Source organism: Zingiber officinale, chromosome 5A (genome assembly GCF_018446385.1).
Source record: "Zingiber officinale cultivar Zhangliang chromosome 5A, Zo_v1.1, whole genome shotgun sequence".
NCBI classification, from domain to species: Eukaryota; Viridiplantae; Streptophyta; class Magnoliopsida; order Zingiberales; family Zingiberaceae; genus Zingiber; species Zingiber officinale.
In genome coordinates this window covers 10403148-10426014 of record NC_055994.1, presented here as the reverse complement: position 1 = coordinate 10426014, position 22867 = coordinate 10403148, and the positions used below count along the sequence as shown (strand labels likewise).

The 22867-nt window shown below is 38.2% G+C and overlaps 1 protein-coding gene across 1 annotated transcript; it reads left to right on the top strand.

Annotated features, from left to right (window-relative positions):
* The first annotated feature begins 17689 nt into the window (after window positions 1–17689).
* LOC121979415 (transcription factor BHLH094-like) lies at window positions 17690–19237 on the top strand. Its single transcript, XM_042531405.1, has 6 exons — window positions 17690–17774; window positions 17983–18110; window positions 18200–18268; window positions 18366–18434; window positions 18646–18914; window positions 18989–19237. Exons 1-5 carry the CDS (start codon window positions 17690–17692, stop codon window positions 18706–18708), a joined length of 414 nt encoding a protein of 137 aa, XP_042387339.1. The 3' UTR covers window positions 18709–18914; window positions 18989–19237.
* The last annotated feature ends 3630 nt before the right edge of the window (window positions 19238–22867 follow it).

The window sequence follows — 22867 nt, the reverse complement described above, 5'->3', positions numbered from 1 at the left end:
GTCCAAGTGTGAGTCTTGCCTGTGTAAGTCTAAGTATGTAATCTTGATAACGTAAGTCAAAGTGTGACTTGGTAAAGTTGAAGTCTCGGAGCGTGGCTCTTGGCAATGGAAGATCCGACAACAATGACAAGGTCCATGGAAGCTCCTGAAGGCAATGTATGAAAGATGGGGAGACATCTGAGGGACACAAGGCTGATGGAGGATGCTAGAAGGCAAGGTTGAGAGTTGTATGGGCGAGAACGAGAATGAGTGCTAAGAGAAATGTACTCGGGTGTGTCAATCGACTGGTGCATGTACTAGTTGACTAGGCCAAGACACAGAATGCTTCTTTGTCTTTCGGCTGTGGTGACTAGTCGACTGACCATAGGGTTAGTCGACTGCACTAGTCGACTGATCCCATGACCAGTCGACTGGTATATAGCAGTTAATATAATCACGGATTTTGTGGAGAGTCGTTGGCTAGCATCAGTCGACTGGTAACGGTAAAATCAGTATGCTAATTTTCCCCAAGGTCTATATAATGGAGCTTGGGTGGCTGGTCATGGTTGACAAATAGAGGTGGTTAACCCTTATTAGAGTCTTTCAGGCTCTCGTATGATCAAGCGTGCTTGTGAGAGGTTGTGACAAGATTTCTCCACCCACAAGGAGCTACTTGAGCTAGCTGAAAGTTGTCTGGGGAATCATCCACCGATGAATTGGGATCATCTACCTTATGGATAGCCATGGAGTATGAGTAAATGGTCCTAAACTACGTTACATGAACGTGTGAGGTTTGGTGTCTTGCTTGTTCATTGTAGTGCTTAGAGTTAACTTTCTATTGTTAGTGTTTGCTTTGTATTTCCGCTGCGTGCTAACGAGTTGTAGGAAGCAACTGATTTTGTGACGAGCTATTCACCCCCCTCCCCCTCTAGAGGACGTCAAGGTCCTAACAAGTGGTATCAGAGCTTGGTCGCTCTTTGTTGGAATAATCACCAAAGGAGCAACCGCTAGAGACGAAGATGGAAGGAGAAGGACCTCTAGGATGGTATATCCAGATCCCACCTCTATACGAGAAGGAAGATTTTGGATATTGGAGGTCATGCTTGGAGACGTGATTCCAAATGGAGTGGAACCATTGGATGACATTAGAGAGTCATTCGAAACTCCGACGGATAAGAAGGTATAAGGAGTAAATGGAGCAACCGAAGGCGTATAAGGAGGTAACGAGCATTTTAATTAATTTATTGCCTCATAATATGATTTTGAGTGTAGGTGAATATTAGAGCACAAGTGACTTTTATAGAAAGGTAATTGTTTTTCATGAGGATCCTACAAAATTCCAAGAAGTGGGTGAATAACAAAGCTGGGTGAGCCTTAACACTGGGCGAAAAACAAAGCGGGATAGGGCATGACCTCCTCCTTTGAATTTGACCACCACATCCTTTTGAGTTTTGTTAGTGTATGCACTTATGTGTCAAGACACTCCTTATGTATTTTGTGGATAATTATTTAATAAAGGCAAGAATTTATCATTAATTATTTACTTTTCTGTACGTATATGATTAATGATAAAGTCTCACAGATTAATGGGTATATTAATCTGAAAACAGTCCTTGATCGGATAGATATCTAGAGGGGACATGGATATCTAGATCAACGCTGAGTATGACTAGGTCAAGATAGACCGAAGGGATGGATATCCAAGTTGTACTTGGGGGTGCCTTGAGTTTAGAGGTACACTAGACACGACCCGCTCAAGAGGAGACCACATATTAAGCATCATTGGTTATTCCTCTTATGAACGAGTGTAACTAATCTTTTGACTTGAGACCTTCATTTATTCTATGCGTGGAGTTATGTGCTTTGAACCCGTTAAAAGCAGTCTTTAATTGGATTGTGATTAATACGGTAGTTGGGTGTATGACAAAACGTAGAGAGAATAGTATTGAGTCAATAGAGGATTCATCGCTCTCTTGGATTAGGAGTTAACATCCTGGCCGCTTGATAGAGATATTAGTTACTCAAAATCCATGGCCATGGGAGGAATGATTTATCATTCAAGAGGAGTCTATTATATCTTGGAAATCAAGTAAAACAATTAATTTGGTAATGATGCATAATGTATCGAATTAATTGGGATGTAGGCTTTAGATGAAGAGATTGAATTACACAGTAATCGATTCATAGTGGTTTACAGTTTATGACTGATATTAATTTTATCGCGTTGGGTGGCTAAAAACTGTTGCTAGACGGTTACCTTAGTCTGTGTATGGATTTACACTGCCTTCGTGTATAAAACCTAGAGGGTCGCACGCATAGCACGTAGACATGAACAATGGTATCGGAAGCTAGTCGAAATCAAGATCAAATATGAATTTATTTGATACAAAGAAGAGAGAATTCGAATAGCCATAATCATGATGATTAATGGAGAATTCGAAGAGTCATCATAATGATAATTAATGAAGAATTTGAAGAGTTATCATAATGAAGGTTATAAATGAAGAATTTATGGAGCCTATAACTTTTCATCTTCCTTATTAATGAAGATCATAAATGATGAATTAATTGAAAGCTTAACTCTTCGTATTCCTTGGAAGCTATAAATAGCCATCCTCGGAAAGAATCAATGCAAGGATTTTATTCTCTCCGTTTCTCCTTCGTCAACTTTGTCTTCCACCGGAAGTGATCGGTAGTGCTTCCAAGACTTTGTCGATCCAAGTGGCTAGCACCTAATGGATCGTGTCAAGTTCGTGATCTAGTGCGCGTGGATACCGCTAGAGGAGTCACACGTGAGACTCTTATCTGTCTTATTGGCCTATCTGTCTGTGATATCATTCACATCTATCGAGGACTCGAGGTATGTTTTATATTATTTTTTGTGTAATACTATATGCACCACGAAAAGATCCATGATCAATATATGTCTTCCGCTGCGCTCCGAACCCTACAAGTTTGACTTCCATGTCATCCCCTAGGTCAGCTCGTTACATCACATATCACTAACCTTTCATTCAAATCTAGTCGAAGGAGGTATATTCGATTGATTAGATCCAAGTCTAATTTTTGTCTGCTCACCTCTTTTACTAGGGTTGTCCGGAAGTTTATGCTTTCCTTTGTACCTTGGGCACTTAGTGATATTTTTTCAAAATCTTCCTGTCAGAGGTTGACTATTCAGAGGAGAGTACCGAGAATGCACAAAGAGGTGCTTTGCCATCACTATGATTTTGTTGTCATCTCCATCTCGACGTTCGAAGCAGACGTGGAAGCTTATAACAGATTATTAAACGGACAATCAACTTAAGGTGTCGATCGAACCTTTTAGAATATAGCTCCATTTTTCTGTACACCCCATTATACGCTCGGCCGGATAAAAGGCGAGATGAACCTAGGGAACAAGAACTTAAACCAGTACACCTTTTGCGATGTTTCCTGTAGGCTCTGTTTGTTTAAGTAATGCCTTTGTTTGATGTCGATGTAAATATCAGTTTATAAGAAGTTCAAGTAGATTAGTAGTTTGTTTTTGTGTGCTCGTGTGTGCGTGAAAATCTACGGTACATCACTTGCCTACAAAAGTTTTTGTGTGCTGTGAAAATCATTTTTGTTGGCATCAATCCTCTTTGACTCTTTGTGGTATGGGTCCCACTTTGTGTCGTTTTGAACCTAGACAATATGTTACAAAAGCAGACATCTCCAATAGTTAGGGATCTAAATATATTTTTTTCATGATTTCAATATATCACATAAATCATATGAAAGTTTATTAAAATATCTTTAATGATTAAAGCTCTAAATAAATTTTTGTACGATCTCATTCATAGTATGTGTTGCATGATTTCATGCATATTACATTAAATTCGAGACAAAAAAATAAATTTATGTTTTTACTATTGTTCTTAAACTACAAATCTCAAACCTCATCTAGACTTTTTATTTAACTTTTTAAATTTTACAAACCTCTTATAAATTTTATATTGGAGACGATGCCCTAAGAAACAAAAGGTGATTTTGTACCATTATATTATACAGGGCTAGTAAATTGCCGAAAATATAGAAAAAAGGAAAACCAGATGAATAACATATAATAGTCTAATTTATATGAATAATATAAAATATAACTACTAAATCCATTAACTTTTATTTAAATTATATTTGTTATTTTTTTTTATTTTACAATTTATGTGATTTTTTAAAGTCTGTCCTTATCGCAGAGTTCTGGCTCTAAATTGATTTTGACCTGATCAATCCAAAATAAAAATAAAAATGGAATCGCCACATCAATAAGAGTAGATCTTCTAGATCATATTTTATGATTAAGAAAATAAACCAATATACTAATTGATTGATTTGTATGGATCCCATCTGTTAAATAGATGTGATCGATTTAAATCAATCAATAAATATTTATGCTCCATCCTTTAGTATGTAAAGTGTGGATCAGAGAATCTTGTCTGCACATCAATAATCCTTTAGAATTGGTCCTACGAATATGGAAGAAGATAAATATAGATACATAATTGAAAATGTATGACAAAGATGTTAAAATCAGATCATAACAATCAGAGAATTAAATCCTAAACCTTTTAATCATGAGATCATAGGCCCCCACGTCCTGAGTATGAACAATGTCCCAACGCTTCTCCTCCATGTGGCTGTCATTCCATCACACCACAACTGCTGATTAATCGTGATTGGGCCCACAACGATATTTAATATTCTCTGAGATCGTGTGTCATCCTTCTGCGTCTTGTGGTGAACGAGTATGATCCAACGAGTCATGCTGTATCCAACCCCAAGCACTAGATCAAACTTTATTAGAAGAAAGTAGAAAGGTCGTCGTTTAAAAAAAAAATTGACATCCAGTATTGCCGATTAATAAAAATAAATCAAAATTAATCACAAATTAAAAAGTATTTATAATAAACAATCTATCTATCTAATTTTCTTAAGTAGATCTATCGAGTTCTGAGGCTATGACATTAGGAAACATTCAGATTATCATTCATAAAATTATAGTTATTTTATTATTCATTCATATATTATTATTATTATTATTATTATTTTTATTATTATTATACTCCCCTTAAATGTTAATTGATTGAGTACCTTGTAATAATTATAAATTTATACGTAGATACTATAAATTTTATAAACTCTAATTACTAGAACGCATACTTAATTTATCCACATTATAAGAATTTTACACTATAAAATAATTACTATAATATTTACTATCGACAATTATGATTTTATAACTTTTACAAATGTATCCTATAAATTCATAAATTAAGCCGAATATACAATTGAATGATTATAAATGATTGAATTAAAAGGTAAAACGATCACCTCTTAAGTGTCCTCGTACTCTTTTTAAAAAAATAACTTATGAAAGATATTTATCTTAGTATATTGACCTTGAAAAAAAGTTAACTACCTGTGTATGAAAAAGGTCAACTACTTGATAAAATATTTTTTACTCTAACTTCTATTAGAGCAGCCACGTGGATATCAACCATCTCAATTGGTAGGGGCGAATAATTATAAATGATTGCATAATAGGATGAAGCACGGATGAATATTGATTTAGAAAATAAATAAATAAATAAATAAAATGTCTTTATTTATTTATTTATTTATTTTAAAAAAAGATGTCTTCCAACTGCATGTCTAAATTCTTGTCCATCTCCAGCAACTTTCAGGGTCATCATGAGGGAGGTAAATCACGGTAGCTCGGTGGCAAGTACGCAGTGGGCCCTGAGGGCGAGGGTTTCACCTTTTGCCATTGTTTTTCTCAATGTAGAGCAGATTCATCCTCCCTCCTCCACGGCAACTCGGTTCCCCTTACTGACAAAATTCTCCCGCCTTTGAATTCTCACGTGCTGTCTTTTTCATCCTTCTATAACTCCTTCGCCTCCTGATCTCTCTCCGATCGGACCTTACCTGCTCGATCGGTTCCCCATGGAGGCCAATGCCCGCGCTGCCGTTCTTCTGGCCGAGCTCAACCAGGACCTCGAGCTAATCAAGCAGCTGGAGACTGGAGTCACACCTGCATGATCTCGACCTTTGCAGGGCTCTAGCACCCAGGCTCATGTCCTCCATCCAGAACTCGATTCTCATTGCTAGCGATCGGCCTCCGAGCAGCGAGACGTCCAAGAGAAGGTAAGTACGTTACGTACGTACGTCGCAAACACGCATTGGCCGCTCGGGCACGAAGCTGACCGGTGATGAATGCTGTTGGGGTTTAATTTGCAGGAAGGCGCTGCACTTGAGGACGCGCAAAGTGAGGCTGAGCTCAATGGCTGGGGAGTCGAAGGTGTTAAAGTACGGACAGAAAGAGAGCCAAATATCCAAGGTCAGACACTCTTCTCTAATCATAAAGAGATTGAATTTTGTCGAACGAATTAAACTGCATGCCATTTCGATAAACTCTTGATCTTGTCTTGTTGCAGAGCTTATTTCCGGTGCACCCACAGCGAGCGCCTCCCTCGGCTGCCCCGCGCGCGAAGAAGCTGGTGCAGCGATCGGACAACGACTTGCTAGTCTTCGACGTCACCTACCACAAGCTCCACACTTGCCTTCAGCAGCGAAGGGAGCAGGAGGAGCAGGCGACCATAACTTCCTATTTTGTGTAATTTCCCTTACTATTTTTATTTTTTTAAAAAAAAATCGTGTCTATAATTTTTGGTATTTTTTATATATAAAGCAATACGTACGTACCATCCATTGAAGCTAAGCAATCATCTTCATATATATACATAATAAATGAAAACAAATTTGTACAAAGCACTCAAACTACTAGGATCGATATACAACAAGAGAGTACTAGAGAAATATTCTCTCTCTCACACACATTGCCATGATAACTTAAAGGATCAAGCTCTAACGAGCACGAGATACATACGTACAAAACCAACGTACGTACGTACTTCTACTGAGGATGCTGCATAGCAAGTGATTAAGATCAAAGAGAACCTTGCGCACCGCGAAGACGTTCCTGCACTTGACTACAATGTCGTGCATGTGGACAGTGGACAATCTGGAGAAGTCCCTGGGGAGGGAGATGAGGTCATTGGAATGGGGACCCTTGTGATACTGGATGAGTTCCGGTGGCATGCGGGGGTAGTGCATCCACGACCTCCTCCCTTAGCATATTCTGTAGCATCTGGTGGGAGGTTATCACCTCCGTAGTTGGCAGGTAGACTAGCACCTTCAAGGCCCGACGACCACCGGGATTCTCCACCTTCCGCGTCACCCCGTTCTTGAACTCCCACACTTCCGACATCATCCCGGATGAAGAAGAGAGTACCAACTAGCTAGCGCCGGGAGGTGTTTAAGTTTGTTACCTATATATATAGTTGTGCTCGAGGGAGGGAGCTAACGTAACGAGCCAAAGGTCTGACCCCACGAGGATAACATCATGCACGCTAGAAGCGTTAATTAGAAAGGTGATCAGAGGGAGAGCAGCACGCTAGAAGTCTTAATTAGAAAGGTGAGCAGAGGGAGAGCAGCACTCTAGAAGCGTTAATTAGAAAGGTGAGCAGTAAAGGAGAGCAGCACGTTAGAAACGTTAATTAGAAAGATGAGCAGAGGGAGAGCAGCACGCTAGAAGCCTTAATTAGAAAGGTGAGCAGAGGGAGAGCAGCAGCGTTAATTAGAAAGGTGAGCAGAGGGAGAACAACACACTAGAAGCGTTAATTAGAAAGGTGAACAGAGGGGTGAGTAGCAAAGGAGAGCAGCACGCAAGAAGCGTTAATTAGAAAGATGAGCACAGAGGAGAGCAGCACGCTAGAAGCGTTAATTAGAAAGGTGAACATAGAGCTTGCTCGGGACTTAGAAATTGACCCTAATTGACTTCTTGGCAAGAACTAAGAACTGACAACTGTACATTGTAGTAATAATAATTGTTATATTGATATTATTAGCGAGAAACTGGAGATGTCCCTAGGGAGGGAGATGAGGTAATTGTCATCGGGACCCCTGTGGTACTCGATGAGTTCCGGCGACATCTCGGGGTAGTGCACCCACCCCTCATCCCTTAGCCTATCCTCTAGCATTTGGTGTGAGATTATCAGCTCCTCAGTTTGCAGGTAGACCAGCAGCAGCTGGGGCCGACGACCACCGAGGTTCTCCATCTCCACGATCCGTATCACCCCGTTCTTGAACTCCCACACATCCGACATCTCCCCGGATGAAGAAGAGAGTAGCAACTAATTAGCGCCGGGAGGTGTTTCAGTTTGTTACGTATTTATGGTTGTGCTCGAGGGAGGGAGGAAGCTAGGAAAGCAACGAAGTGTGGCTAACGTCGGGCCCCACGAGAACAACAACACGCACGCTAGAAGCATTAATGATAAAGTTGAGCAGAGGAGAGTACATGAGAGTAGAAGAAGCGATCGACGAAAGAGGGTGAGCAGAGGAGAGGAGGTCGACGAAAGAGAAGAGCCATTAGCAGTATATTTAGTTTTGTAGGAAGTTCGAATCGGGATTTATCCTTGCGGAGACCCTGTAGCTAGCTTTCTCTATCCTCTAGCTAGCTGCCGAGGTAGCTATTGCTTGCTGATAAAGATGAAAGAGCAACATAATAGAAGAAAATATAGTATCTTATTTTGAAGGCGTGCAGGATTATAGTCCAGGAATTACTCGCCATTCCCAGATTGGGAGCTTTGATGGAGTACAGAAGAGTTTGCCCACGGTTGCACGGAAGAGCTTGCTCGAGACTTAGAAATTGACTTATTGGCAAGAACTAAGAACTGGCAACTGTACAATGTAGTAATAATAATTGTTATATTGATATTATTAGCGAGAAACTGGAGAAGTCCCAGGGGAGGGAGATGAGATAATTGTCATCGGGACCCCTATGGTACTGGATGGGTTCCGGTGGCATCTCGGGGTAGTGCACTCACCCCTCATCCCTTAGCCTATCCTTTAGCATTTGGTGTGAGGTTATCAGCTCCTCAGTTTGCAGGTAGACCAGCAGCTACTTGGGCTGACGACCACCGAGGTTCTCCATCTCCACAATCCGCATCACCCCGTTCTTGAACTCCCACACATCCTACATCACCCCTGATGAAGAAGAGAGTAGCAACTAGCTAACGCTGGGAGGTGTTTCAGTTTGTTACGTATTTATGGTTGTGGTCGAGGGAGGGAGGGAGCTAGGAAAGCAACAAAGTGTGGCTAACGTCGGGCCCCACGAGAACAACAACATGCACGCCAGAAGCATTAATGAGAAAGTTGAGCAAAGCAAAGAAGAGCACAGGAGAGCAGAAGAAGCGATCGACGAAAGAGGGTGAGTAGAGGAGACTAGGTCGACGAAAGAGAAGAGCCATTAACAGTATATTTAGTTTTGTAGTAAGTTCGAATCGGGATTTATCCTTGCGGAGACCATGTAGCTAGCATTCCCTACCCTCTAGCTTGCTGTTGATATAGTTATTGCTTGCTGATAAAGATGAAAGAGCAACATCATAGAAGAAAACACAGTACCTTGTTTTGAAGGCGTGCAGGATTATAGTCCAAGAATTACTCGTCATTACCAGATTGAGAGCTCTTATGGAGTACAGAAGAGTTTGCTCATAGTCCCATGGTAGAGCTTGCTCGGGACTTAGAAATTAACCTTAATTGACTTCTTGGCGAGAACTAAGAACTGACAACTGTACATTGTAGTAATAATAAATGTTATATTGATATTATTAGCGTGAAACTGGAGAAGTCCCTAGTGAGGGAGATGAGGTAATTGTCATCGAGACCCCTGTGGTACTCGATGAGTTCCGGCGGCATCTCGGGGTAGTGCACCCACCCCTCATCTCATAGCCTATCCTCTATCATTTGGTGTGAGGTTATCAGCTCCTCAGTTTGCAGGTAAACCAGCAGCTGCTGGGGCCGACGACCACTGAGGTTCTCCATCTCCACAATCCGCATCACCCCGTTCTTGAACTCCCACACATCCGACATCACCTCGGATGAAGAAGAGAGTAGCAACTAGCTAGCACCGGGAGGTGTTTCAGTTTGTTACGTATTTATAGTTGTGGTCGAGGGAGGGAGGGAGCTAGGAAAGCAACGAAGTGTGGCTAATGTCGGGCTCCACGAGAACAACAACACACACGCTAGAAGCATTAATGAGAAAGTTGAGCAGAGCAGAGGAGACCTCAGGAGAGCAGAAGAAGCGATCGACGAAAGAGGGTAACCAGAGGAGAGCAGGTCGACGAAAGAGAAGAGCCATTAACAGTATATTTAGTTTTGTAGGAAGTTAGAATCGGGGTTTATCCTTGCAGAGACCCTGTAGCTAGCTTTCCCTACCCTCTAGCTAGCTGCTGAGATAGCTATTACTTGCTGATAAAGATGAAAGAGCAACATCATAGAAGAAAACACAGTACCTTGTTTTGAAGGCGTGCAGGATTATATTCCAGGAATTACTTGTCATTCCCAGATTGAGACCTATGATGGAGTACGGAAGAGTTTATTCACAGTCGCATGGAATAGCTTGCTCGGGACATAGAAATTGACCCTAATTGACTTCTTGGCAAGAACTAAGAACTGACAACTGTCCACTATAGGAATAATAATTGTTATATTGATATTATTAGCGAGAAACTGGATAAGTCCCTAGGGAGGGAGATGAGGTAATTGTCATCGGGACCCCTGTAGTACTGGATGAGTTCCGACGGCATCTCGGGGTAGTGCACCCACCCCTCAAACCTTAGCCTATCCTCTAGCATTTGGTGTGAGGTAATCAGCTCCTCAGTTTGCAGGTAGACCAACAGCTGCTGGTCACGACGACCACCGAGGTTCTCCATCTCCACAATCCGCATCACCCCGTTCTTGAACTCCCACACATCCGACATCACCCCGGATGAGGAAGAGAGTAGCAACTAGCTAGCGTTGGGAGGTGTTTTTTATAGTTGTGCTCGAGGGAGGGAGGGAGCTAGGAAAGCAACGTAGTGTGGCTAATGTCGGGCCCCACGTGAAAAACAACACGCACGCAAGAAGCATTAATGCAAAAGTTTAGCAGAGCTTAGCAGAGGAGAGCACAGGAGAGCAGAAGAAGCGATCGACGAAAGAGGATGGGCAGGGGTGAGGAGGTTGACGAAAGAGAAGAGTCATTAACAATATATTTAGTTTTGTAGGAAGTTCGAATCGAGATTTATCCTTGCGGAGATCCTGTAGCTAGCATTCCCTACCCTCTAGCTAGTTGCTGAGATAACTATTACTTGCTGATAAAGATAAAAGAGCAACATCATAGAAGAAAACACAGTACCTTGTTTTGAATGCGTGTAGGATAATAGTCTAGGAATTACTCGCCATTCCCAGATTGGGTGCTCTGATGGAGTACAAAAGAGTTTGCTCACAGTCGCACGGAAGTGCTTGCTTGGAACTTAGAAATTGACCCTAATTGACTTCTTGGCATGAACTAAGAACTAACAACTGTACACTGTAGTAATAATAATTGTTATATTGATATTATTAGCGAAAAACTGGAGAAGTCCATAGGGAGGGAGATGAGGTAATTGTCATCGGGACCCCTGTGGTACTCGATGAGTTCCGGCGGCATCTCGGGGTATTGCACCCACCCTCATCCCCTAGCCTATCCTCTAGATTTTGATGTAAGGTTATCAGCTCCTTAGTTTGCAGGTAGACCAACAGCTGCTAGGGCCGACGACCACCGAGGTTCTCCAACTCCACAATCCGCATAACTCCGTTTTGAACTCCCATACATCCGACATCACATAGGATGAAAAAGGGAGTAGCAACTAGCTAGCGCCGAGAAGTGTTTCCGTTTGTTACGTATTTATGGTTGTGGTCGAGGGAGGGAGGGAGCAAGGAAAGCAACGAAGTGTGGCTAACATCGGGCCCCACGAGAACAACAACACGCACGCTAGAAACATTAATGAGAAAGTTGAGCAGAGCAGAGGAGAGCACAGGAGAGCAGAAGAAGCGATCGACAAAAGAGGGTGAGCAGGTCGACGAAAGAGAAGAACCATTAACAGTATATTTAATTTTGTAGGAAGTTCGAATCAGGATTTATCCTTGCAGAGACCCTGTAGCTAGCTTTCCCTAACCTCTAGCTAGCTGCTGATATAACTATTGCTTGTTGATAAAGATGAAAGAGCAACATCATAGAAGAAAACGCAGTACCTTGTTTTGAAGGCGTGCAGGATTATATTTCAAGAATTACTCGCCATTCCCAGATTGGGAGCTCTGATGGAGTACAAAAGAGTTTGCTCACAGTCGCACGGAAAAACTTGCTCGGGACTTAGAAATTGATCGTAATTGACTTCTTGGCAAGAACTAAGAACTGACAATTGTACACTGTAGAAATAATAATTGTTCTATTGATATTATTAGTGAGAAACTAGAGAAGTCCCCTGGGAGGGAGATGAGGTAATTGTCATCGGGACCCCTGTGGTACTCGATGAGTTCCGGCGGCATCTCGGGGTAGTGCACCCACCCATCATCCCTTAGCCTATCCTCTAGCATTTGGTGTGAGGTTATCAGCTCCTCAGTTTGCAGGTAGACCAGCAGCTGCTGGGGCCGACGACCACCAAGGTTCTCCATCTCCACAATCCGCATCACCCCGTTCTTGGACTCCCACACATCCGACATCACCCCGGATGAAGAAGAGAGTAGCAATTACGTATTTATGGTTGTGCTCGAGAGAGGGAAGGAGCTAGGAAAGCAACGAAGTGTGGCTAACGTCGGGCCCCACGAGAACAACAACACGCACGCTAGAAGCATTAATGAGAAAGTTGAGCAGAACAGAGGAGAGCACAGGAGAGCAGAAAAATCGATCGACGAAAGAGGGTGATCAAAGGAGAGCAGGTCAACGAAAGAGAAGAGCCATTAACAGTATATTTAGTTTTGTAGAAAGTTTGAATCGGGATTTATCCTTGCGGAGACCCTGTAGCTAGCTTTCCCTACCCTCTAGCTAGCTGCTGAGATAGTTATTGCTTGTTGATAAAGATGAAAGAGCAATATCATAGAAGAAAACACAGTACCTTGTTTTGAAGGCGTGCAGGATTATAGTTCAGGAATTACTCGCCATTCCCAGATTGGGAGCTCTGATGGAGTATAGAAGAGTTTGCTTAGAAGAGTTTGCTCACGGTCACGGAAGATCTTGATCGGGACTTGGCTTGAAATTGACTCTTGGCTTCTTGGCCAGACCTAATTAAGAACTAATCACTGTAGTCATAATAATTATTATATTTATATTATAGGCGAGAAACAGAGTGAGAGATCTGCTCTCTGTTTACTATATTACCTAATTAACGTTTTTTTATTATCATTCGCAAACTAAAATCACCGGTGATGCATTTTTTTCCTTTTGATATGCTACCATCCAACTTTCACAAGGTCACTAGTTGAATTTTGATGATAAACTTTGTTATTGGTTATTTTGATGATTACTAATAATCAACTAATATATGACAATAAACTTCGGTTTAAAAATAGATGAAGTAATAGTATTGTTGTGGAGTGATTTAATTAAGCCTACATTAGCCTTCATAAATTCTCCACTCTTTTCCATTATTTGAATGTTTTCTGTTTTAATAAATGTTTGGCCTAAGGTAGATCACTTGATTTCTGATAGACATATCTCAACGCTCTCTGCCCTGCTCTTCTCTTATTCTTCCCTGTTTAGCCGACCAAAGCTCTTTATGGTGTTCAGTAATTGTTTGTTTTTAACTTTCTATTCATGCCCCGCCACCATAGGAGACGTAGATCATAGTAGACTATGATCTATGTAATGTTTGGGTCGTATATACAATTATTTATATTAATTATTGTTTAGAAGATAAGATTTTGGGAAAAAAAAATATGTCCACAACATTCAGATATATATGAGATCCAAGAAAATTGCAGCTTTATGGAAAACTAGAGATATTTTATGGAATTCCACTGTTATTACATGCAGAAATTTGCCTTTGCTGGAAGCATCTAAGATGCATTAGCTCCAAGAACAGTGAAACTTGGTTAAGGACTAATAGATACTGGTGATTTAATTCAAAAATATCACATATTTCATATACCAGGTTGGATAAAAGCATTTCCCCACATATGGAATCTAATGTTCACTTCTATTTAGTAATCACAGATTTGAATTTTGAAATCTAGAGAAAATCTTATATTTTCCTCATAGATCAGAAAGTACCCTCATGATCTTTTATATAACAGGTAAAATGAGAAAACTGAAATGAATAAGAATACGGGAATAATTTGGAACATTTGATACTGAAATTTAAATTGAAGTGTAAAGACCTTTTCTCCGTAGCTAATAGTTAGGAAGTTGTCCTCTTTAAGGAAGCTTTTCATTTCACAATTTTCTTTATATTCCAAGCCAGTAAAACATTACTGATTTGCAAAGTGTTAATTTATGAGATTGCATAGACAGTAAATGAGTTCAACCAGCAGTCCGGTACTGATGTCTTGTTGTCTAACTTGAATTCGTCATTGCAATTTATAGGTCAGCGAATATTGGTGTTTTTATATGCTTAAGTGTAGTGTTGTTCATAGGACTCTTGGTACATACATATCAAAGGTACTGTTTGAGATTCCAGATATGTTACATATGGATATTTAATCCATTGCCTTTACACTCTTGTTTTTTTTTCTTTTGTCTTTACACTTGACATTCCATTGTAAGCCGACATCAGCATTAACATTAAGTCAGCAACCTATTTTAATTGCAAAACATTTCATACATCAACTCTATGAAATTTCTCCCCCTAGCCTTTTTCAAATTTTCTCGTGCAAGTATTGACTTGATAATAAGATCCCAGCTACTAGCATAACCTTTTGAATGCCATTGGTGTTATTTATTTGTTCTATTTCTGTGTACATGGCATTCAATTTTAGATGGTGTATACTGGTTTTTTTATCAATGAATTTGAAATCTACTGAGCATACAGTGTCCAGCTTATGCCATTCAGAAGCTGTTTAAAATATCTAATGTCTCACTTGACTCTAGAGGTCTTCCAACCTCGGAGTCTTTGAGATTGCTTTCCTCTAATAGTATGTTTTGTTCGAAAGAGTTGCCCCTAGGGTAAATATTAATAGAAGAATCTTGTAGAATCAATTGCTTATCTGCTAAAGGCACTATGTTTTTGTGAAATTCCCATTGGACATAGAGTTTGCTTTTAAAAGTGTCCTTTGTTTTCGCTAACAAAATGTTTTTTTAATATAAACATTCTTTATTGATAGTTGGTTATTGGATGATGACTCATTTGAGCTTTTTAATTTTTCCAGTGGATAAATCAGAATATAATTATCTGTATAAATTTGGCAAGAATTTTTTGTGAAAAGTGACAGCAAATAATTTGAAAATATTTTGATTGCTCTCACTAGCCTATGAGCTAGCTCTGTCAGTCCTATTTGATTATATCCTTTTTTTATGTGAATTATATCCCTTAAAAAAAAAATCAATAGTTTGTTTTGTAGAAGAAATATGAGGCATATCTAATTATTTATTTTGATAAAAATAGCAAATAAAGTAACAAAATGCGCCTAGTTCTTTCATGAAAAAAAATTTTTAAGTAATATGAATTGCACTTTTATTATTATTATCATAGTAAACTGAACGAAATTATTTGTACAAATTTGACAAGGATTTTTTGTGAAAAGGGGCAACAAACCATTTGAAAATATTTTGATTGCTCTCATTAGCCTATGAGCTAGCTCTGTCAACCCTATTTGATTATATCCTTTTTTTAATGTGAATTATATCCGTAAAAGAGATTAACAATTTGTTTTATACCATAAATATGACGCATATCTAATTATTTGTCTTGATAAAAATAAAAAATAAAGTAATAAATTATCTCGATGTACTTAGATCTTTCATGAAAAAAACATTTTAAGTAATATGAATTGTACTTTTATTATTATTATCATAGTAAACTGAACAAAATATTAGAGACTAAGAATGATGCTTTTATTTATAATTAGCTAAGCCAAATAACTTTTGTTCGAGTATTTGCAAGCCGTATGATATTTTAAGTTAATTTCCTAATATCCATATTTTAATATATTTGAAGGCCTTATTACAATTTTAATCAAAATAAATGGTAAAAATAAATAAAGCTTACAATAAATCACACCATTACGCCCTTTCCAATCATTGTCTTTATTCAAGATTTTAGCGTCTAAAATCCAACATCTTGGTCACTTGTATTATTTATTTTTTTAAAATAAAACTATTATAATAATATCTTCATAAAATTAATACAGGAATCTAAATTGCTAAGTGCATGAGTGGAGGTACAACAAAATGTGATGAAATTTCCTATCAAAATTTAGCCTCTGGACCTTTACAACTATTATCCACGCACTCACTAGTAGGGCTGTGAACGAGCCAAGTTAAGCCGAGTCGAGCCGAGCCGAGCCGAGATAAGATAACTGAGCCAATCTTAAAATGGATCAAGTTTTTGAAATGATTGTTCAAACTTGACTTTGTTTATTTTTTATGGGATTGAGCTTATTTGAAGCTTAGCTTATTTAGATGTTATCAAACTCTCAATTAAAAAAATATAGATCCGCTACATTAACGGCCCCCTAGTGCCGACCCCACGGATATGGAGGGAGATAAAATGTAGGTACGAAAACGTTAGGCGCATGGTGGGGTAAACCTCAGGTCGTCAGTTCCTAAGAATCGACCTCTGACCATTACGTGAGAGATGTCATACGCACATCGTCTGCACTATATCCTGGGGGCTATCAAGCTCTCAATTCAAGCTTGACTTGAGTTTGGTTCGTTTAGATGTTATCGAGCTCTCAATTCAAGTTTATTTGATTGTTGATTGGTTATTGAGCTTGATAATTTAAATTTATTTGTTTATTTTGTTTTATTTTATTATTTATTTAGTATATTGAAAAAAAAGAGTTTTATTAATGAATATTCACTACAACAAAATTACTTTTCCGCAGCATGCTATTAACAGCGCACATTAAAAACATGCCATTAATAGTATTATTAACGGCGTGCATATTTATGCTATTAACAGCGCACATTAAAAACATGCCATTAATAGTATTATTAACGACGTGCATATTTATGCTATTAACAGCGCACATTAAAAACATGCCATTAATAGTATTATTAACGGCGTGCATATTAGTATGCGCTGTTAATAACATAAATTTAAAGAAAAAAAAAATATTAACGGCACATATTAATATGCACGCCATTAATATTATCACCCATTTATTATCAGCAGCGCGTAGTACGCTGCAAATGGAACTACAAGGATCACGATTTTATTTCTCATTCTTTTATTTCCCGTTCTTTTATTTCTTTCCCAAACCTGCCGCGACTCTCCACCTTCCTTGCGCGACTCTCTGCCCTCCTCGCCGCTTGAGTCTCCGCCGCCTCCTCGCCGCTCGAGTCTCCGCAGCCTCCTCGCCGCTCGAGTCTCCGCCTCATCCTTGCCACCTCTCTCTATCCTCCTTGCTGCTCGAGTCTCTGGCTCCTCCTTGTCGCTCGAATCTCCACCTTCTCCTCGCCATGAATCACCAGTTGCAGAGCATTCCCACACAGGGGAACCAAATGGTGGCCTAGCAATTCACGTTGTTCGCCGACGACCCGAGGCTCGCGGAAAAAGCCGCGAGGTTCCCTTGCTTCGGCGTGAGGAATCTCGCGGAGGCGGGAAAGCTGTCTAGGGTTTTGAGCAGCCAGTCTCTCATGTCAGCCAACAATGGAAAAAGGGTAACAATATCTGACGCGATAATGGAAAAGCCCAGATTTAGCGGTAGGGTTTCATACTCGTCTTTGCTAGGAGCTTCACCGATGTCAGATAGTTTGGTGATGATTGGTGCAAAGAGGAATGGGAGGAAGCGGAAAGCGGCTCCAAAGTGCCAAGGAAAAATCTCACCTTTGTCCTCCCCCAACATGAATCCTCCCAAGGTACCTACCAAGATTTGATCTTTCATTGGAATTTAGGGCGCTGATGGTGCATTAAAGGGAGAATTATCTTACCACAGGAGGTAGTTTCTGGTACAAAGAAATGCAAACTGCGTGAGGGCATGAGCAGAACATCAATGGTAGCCGGAAACTGGGAGAAGATGCCAAACCGTTTGAGCCGCCGAAGGATTACATCCATATCATGGCAAGAAGAGGGCAAGCCACCGACAACCACAGCCTAGCTGAGAGGGTAAGCAAAGAACACACTTTTCTGTAGTGATTTGCTCTTCTTATCTCCCTCCTTTGCTAATTTGAGCCTGTCACTGTCTTCTTCACCGGGTCAGGAGAGAAAAGATCAGTGAGAGAATGAAGCTTCTCCAAAATCTTGTGCCAGGTTGCAACAAGGTAAAAAACTTTCCTCCTAGTAGTTTGGAGTTGGTTTACTACAAATAACTTGTTCTTGATCTAATGATTTCGAATCCATATGATTTTTAATTGAAAGGTGGCAGGCAAGGCTGTTATGCTCGATGAGATCATCAACTACGTGCAGTGCTTGCAGTGGCAAGTTGAGGTAGAACTACAACAGAGGATCAATTTCTCTTCATTTCAGTCTTAAGTTTCAAAATTGCATGAACAACCTCTTGATATGTATATCCTGTGAGAATTCTATTTGATATGTTCAATTCAGGTGAGACCCTTGCTATAAATAGCAATGGAAGATGCAGTATACGATGCCCTTATGTATCCATTCTTATACAATGACTACGGTCCTGTTGAGGCAGGGAGAATGGTGGCATGCACTGCTGCTTGTTTGTACCATGCTGCAGCTCTTCGCCCAAGCATGAGTTAAGTATTTTGCTCAAACTCTTTCTTGTTTCTCATTCCATTTATTAAACTAGTCTTTCTGCTTGATCTGTATCATTGTCTCCTATGTTCTTGTGCATCACTAGTTGTTTTCATTTGAAGATCAGACTACTGTTCAATCTCCACCAGGATCATCAGCTGCCGATACTTTGTTCCAATCAGTACATTGAGAACAACTTTGCTCGTGGTAGTATAATATTATGAAACTTTTATATTGTTCTCATTTTGCACCGGTTCTAACTCCGTTCTCATTTTGCACAGGTTCTAACTCCATTAACAACAAATCCTTAAAAACTCCATGTGAAGAAACCATTGAGATTTAAGTTGCAATCAATTCAGATGCCGTGAGATTATTAATATTCATCAAGTTTTGTAATATTTATTCAAAGATATTATGTAACCAATAAAAATATGGTTTTGGACAATTCTGGGTGTAATTAATTGAAATATATACACCAAGCAATATGTTTTATGGTGAATATTAGAGAATATTTTATGTCATTTTGTTTCTATGCATTAATGTGTGGTTAATTGAATCTTTGGCCAAATTTTCACACACATGAATAAAATAAATAAAAATAAAATAAAGCAATGATCTTTTTATTATTTTTTTTTAAATGTTAGGTATCACTTTTTCTGCGGCGCGCTTTGCGTGCTGCGGATAATATTTTCCACGGCGTGCGTTGTGCGCTATGAATAATATTTTCCGCGGCGTGCATTGCTCGCTGCGGATAATATTTTCTGCGGTGTGCATTGCGCGCCGCGGATAATAATATCCGCAGCGCGCAACACACGCTGCCGATAATCTAAGACTTTCAACAGCTTTTAATTGTGCAGCGTGCAATGTGCGCTGCGGAAAGCGAATTTGCACGCTGCGAAAAGCCATTTTTATTGTAGTGATTATTGGTAAACATTATTTACAAACGTTGTTCACGAATGTTGTTTACGAATATTATTCACGAACGTTGTTCACAAACGTTAACGAATTGAACATATATGTGTTCAAGTTTATTTGTTTATTTTAACGAGTTGTTCAAGTTTACTTATTTAATTAATCTTATATATAGTGAACGAACATAAATAAGTTTTTATCAAACTGAATACCAAACTGATTCACGAATATTTCATTCATTTACAACTATACTCACCAACTAAATCAATTATGAGAAAACACATCTCCCAAACATAAAGGCCATCACAACTAGTGTTCCATTCCTTTCAAAAGTTCACATATGTTTGTTGGAATAACATCTTACGTTGGAATCTTAAGTGGGAGTAGGCTCCCTTCTCGCGCCTACCTAATTTGACTTAAACAATGTCATATGAGAAAAAGATAAACTATCATAAAAACTATTGAATTTGGGGGGAAAATATTTTTTTGTTAATCTAAAAATGATTTTTTTTCAAATATAATAATGAAAATTTTAATCTAAATGACGCAATACTTCATGGTGAGTCATGGCCTTATCGTGGCTCAAGAGTTCTACGATTGCCCATGACTTTATCATTGCCCGTGAGTCTCTCCAGCGCCGTGAATTTCATTGTAAACTTGCCAAGTACAGAGAGTATGCTCGAGAAGCCACATAAACTAAAATTATAATTTTATGATTAAATTTGCACTCTCAAATTAAATTTGTCGAATTTAACTCTAATTATTTTTACTTAAATATATTTAAATTAAGTTAAGGTCTCACTAACTCGAATTAAATTCAAATTCAAATCATTTCAAATTATAATTTGATTAGGCTCTAATCAAAATTTAAACAAACTCAAATTTTGTTTCGAATTAATCTCCTTGAGGCAAAATTATTTTGTTTTTTTAGCTTTGAATTGAATTCAAATATCACATTTTTTTTTTTTTTAAAAGTTGGTATCACTATCTTAACAGTCCTCTCAGGATCTCCCCACGTCATTGAGATATGAGATGGAGTACATTAGAAATCTAAATTTAGTAAGTGCATACACGGAGGTTCATACAGAGATTTTAAAATTCCGTAGGGTGCGTTTGATTTAAATTATCATGTATAATCTTAGTCATGCGATTACCAGATAATCATATAACTAAGGTTATGGGGAATAAAACATAACCAAATATTGTTTAATTCTACCTAGATAATGCAATAAAAATTTATTTATTTACAAGTTTTAATGAATACCTTATTTTAATATTTTACTATATGGTCAGTTACAAAGCCTACCACACATTTTTTTATTATTTTTTATTTTTCTACATTTTTTAATGTTTTTTTAATATTTTATTTTTTTACGTTTTTTTTTATTTTTTTTAAATTTTTTAAATTTTTTATGTTTTTTACATTTATTCTATTTTTTTACATTTTTATGTTTTTATTTCTTTACTTTTTTTTCTATGTTTTATTATATTTTTCAATTTTTTAAACATTTTTATTATTTTTTACGTTTTTTTTCTATTTTTTATTTTTTTATATGTTTTTTCAATTTTCAACATTTATTATTATTATTTTTACGTTTTTTTAAATTTTTTAATTTTTTTTCTATTTTCTATTTTTATATTATATATATATATATATTTTTATTTTTTTATGCTTTTTCTATTTTTTATTTTTATGGTTTTTTATTATTTTATTATTTTATATTTTTTTACATTTTTCCTATTTTTTTTAAATTTTTTACGTCTTTTTGGTTTTTTAAAGTTTTTTTTATTTTTTTTATTTTATTTTTTATATTTTTTATTTTTCTTCTTTTTATTTTTTGTCACAATTTTCTCTTATTCGAGAGTATTTTGGATAAAAAAAATCATTAACTCCGGAATCAAGAAAAACCTCAATTTTTCGAGATTTTCTGAATCCGGGTTGCATGCCCTTTTACTGATGTGTCGGGTATGGAATATTACTTGGGAGTCATTGATTACCTAAACAAAACAAGGTTTTCGTTAATAACCTTGGATGAATAGCCAAAATTATTAAGAATAACCCTCAACTAAACACACCCTCAGAATTTCCACTCCCTGACTATTATGGTCATTAATTTAACTTATGTACTTATCAATTGAGTTCGCACTAGGCCCACATATATTTTTTTTAAATGATAAATGCATCAATTTTAACTATTAGCTATAAATTAAAATTATATTTAAGGTAAAAAGATTAAAATCATAAGATCTCGCTATCTTTTTTTTTCCAACTAAAAAATTCTTACTTTTAAAATTGACTTTATTTTATGCTATTTTTAAAACAGTTTATATAAATAGAATATTTAATTATTATAAAAACATTATTGTACTAATAATTTGTAACAAATTAATAACATATATACTATTTTTGAATTGTTCACATCAAATTAATATGTGTAACAAAATTTATAGAGGCGACGAAGTCCTTTAAATAGGGGTGGTTGGCAAGGAAGAGGGATACCGGATATCCAATTTAATTGCCCTTTTTTTTAGCCATCATCATCTCTTCTAGATGTCTACTTCCTTGTTGGAGATTCCTATGGACATCTTATACTCAATCCTATCCAAACTCTCCGTCCCCGACCTCTTTCGCTGCTCCGCTGTATGCTCACGTTGGTCCGTCGTGGTCGATGAGGTCTGTCGCAGCCATGAGATCAACACCCGCAAATCCCATGGCTTGTGCCGGAAAACCAAATTCTCATTAACGGAGAAAATAACGTTCGAAACACCTACGACTTCTTCAGTCTATTGGAGGACCGCGAGTATGCTATCCCAAGCCATGCTCCAAACATCCTTAAGAAAATGGTCGGATATTCTCATGGTTGGCTCATAACCACCGATGAGGTTAGTACTGTTCAGCGCATAAACCCTATCACCAGCGTGCAGATTGACCTTCCCTCAATTCCCACCGTGTACAACTAGAATTTTGAGGCTATGAAGACGGCATTATCCTCAGATCCCTCTCGATGAGGAGATTACAAAGTCGTCTTTGTATTCTTCTATCCTTTTGAGTTGAAAGACTTCTTGTTCTTTATTAGTGCAGGAGATGAGAAGTGGATGATGATCCCTAGCGGTCTATATTACTATGTCGACATAGCCTTCCACGATGGCAAGCTCTAGGCGGTATCACAAACCAAAGAAAATAAGAAGGTGATCGTGGCGGCATACAATCTCTCTGTGCCGGATTCAACTCCGACGAGGATACGAAT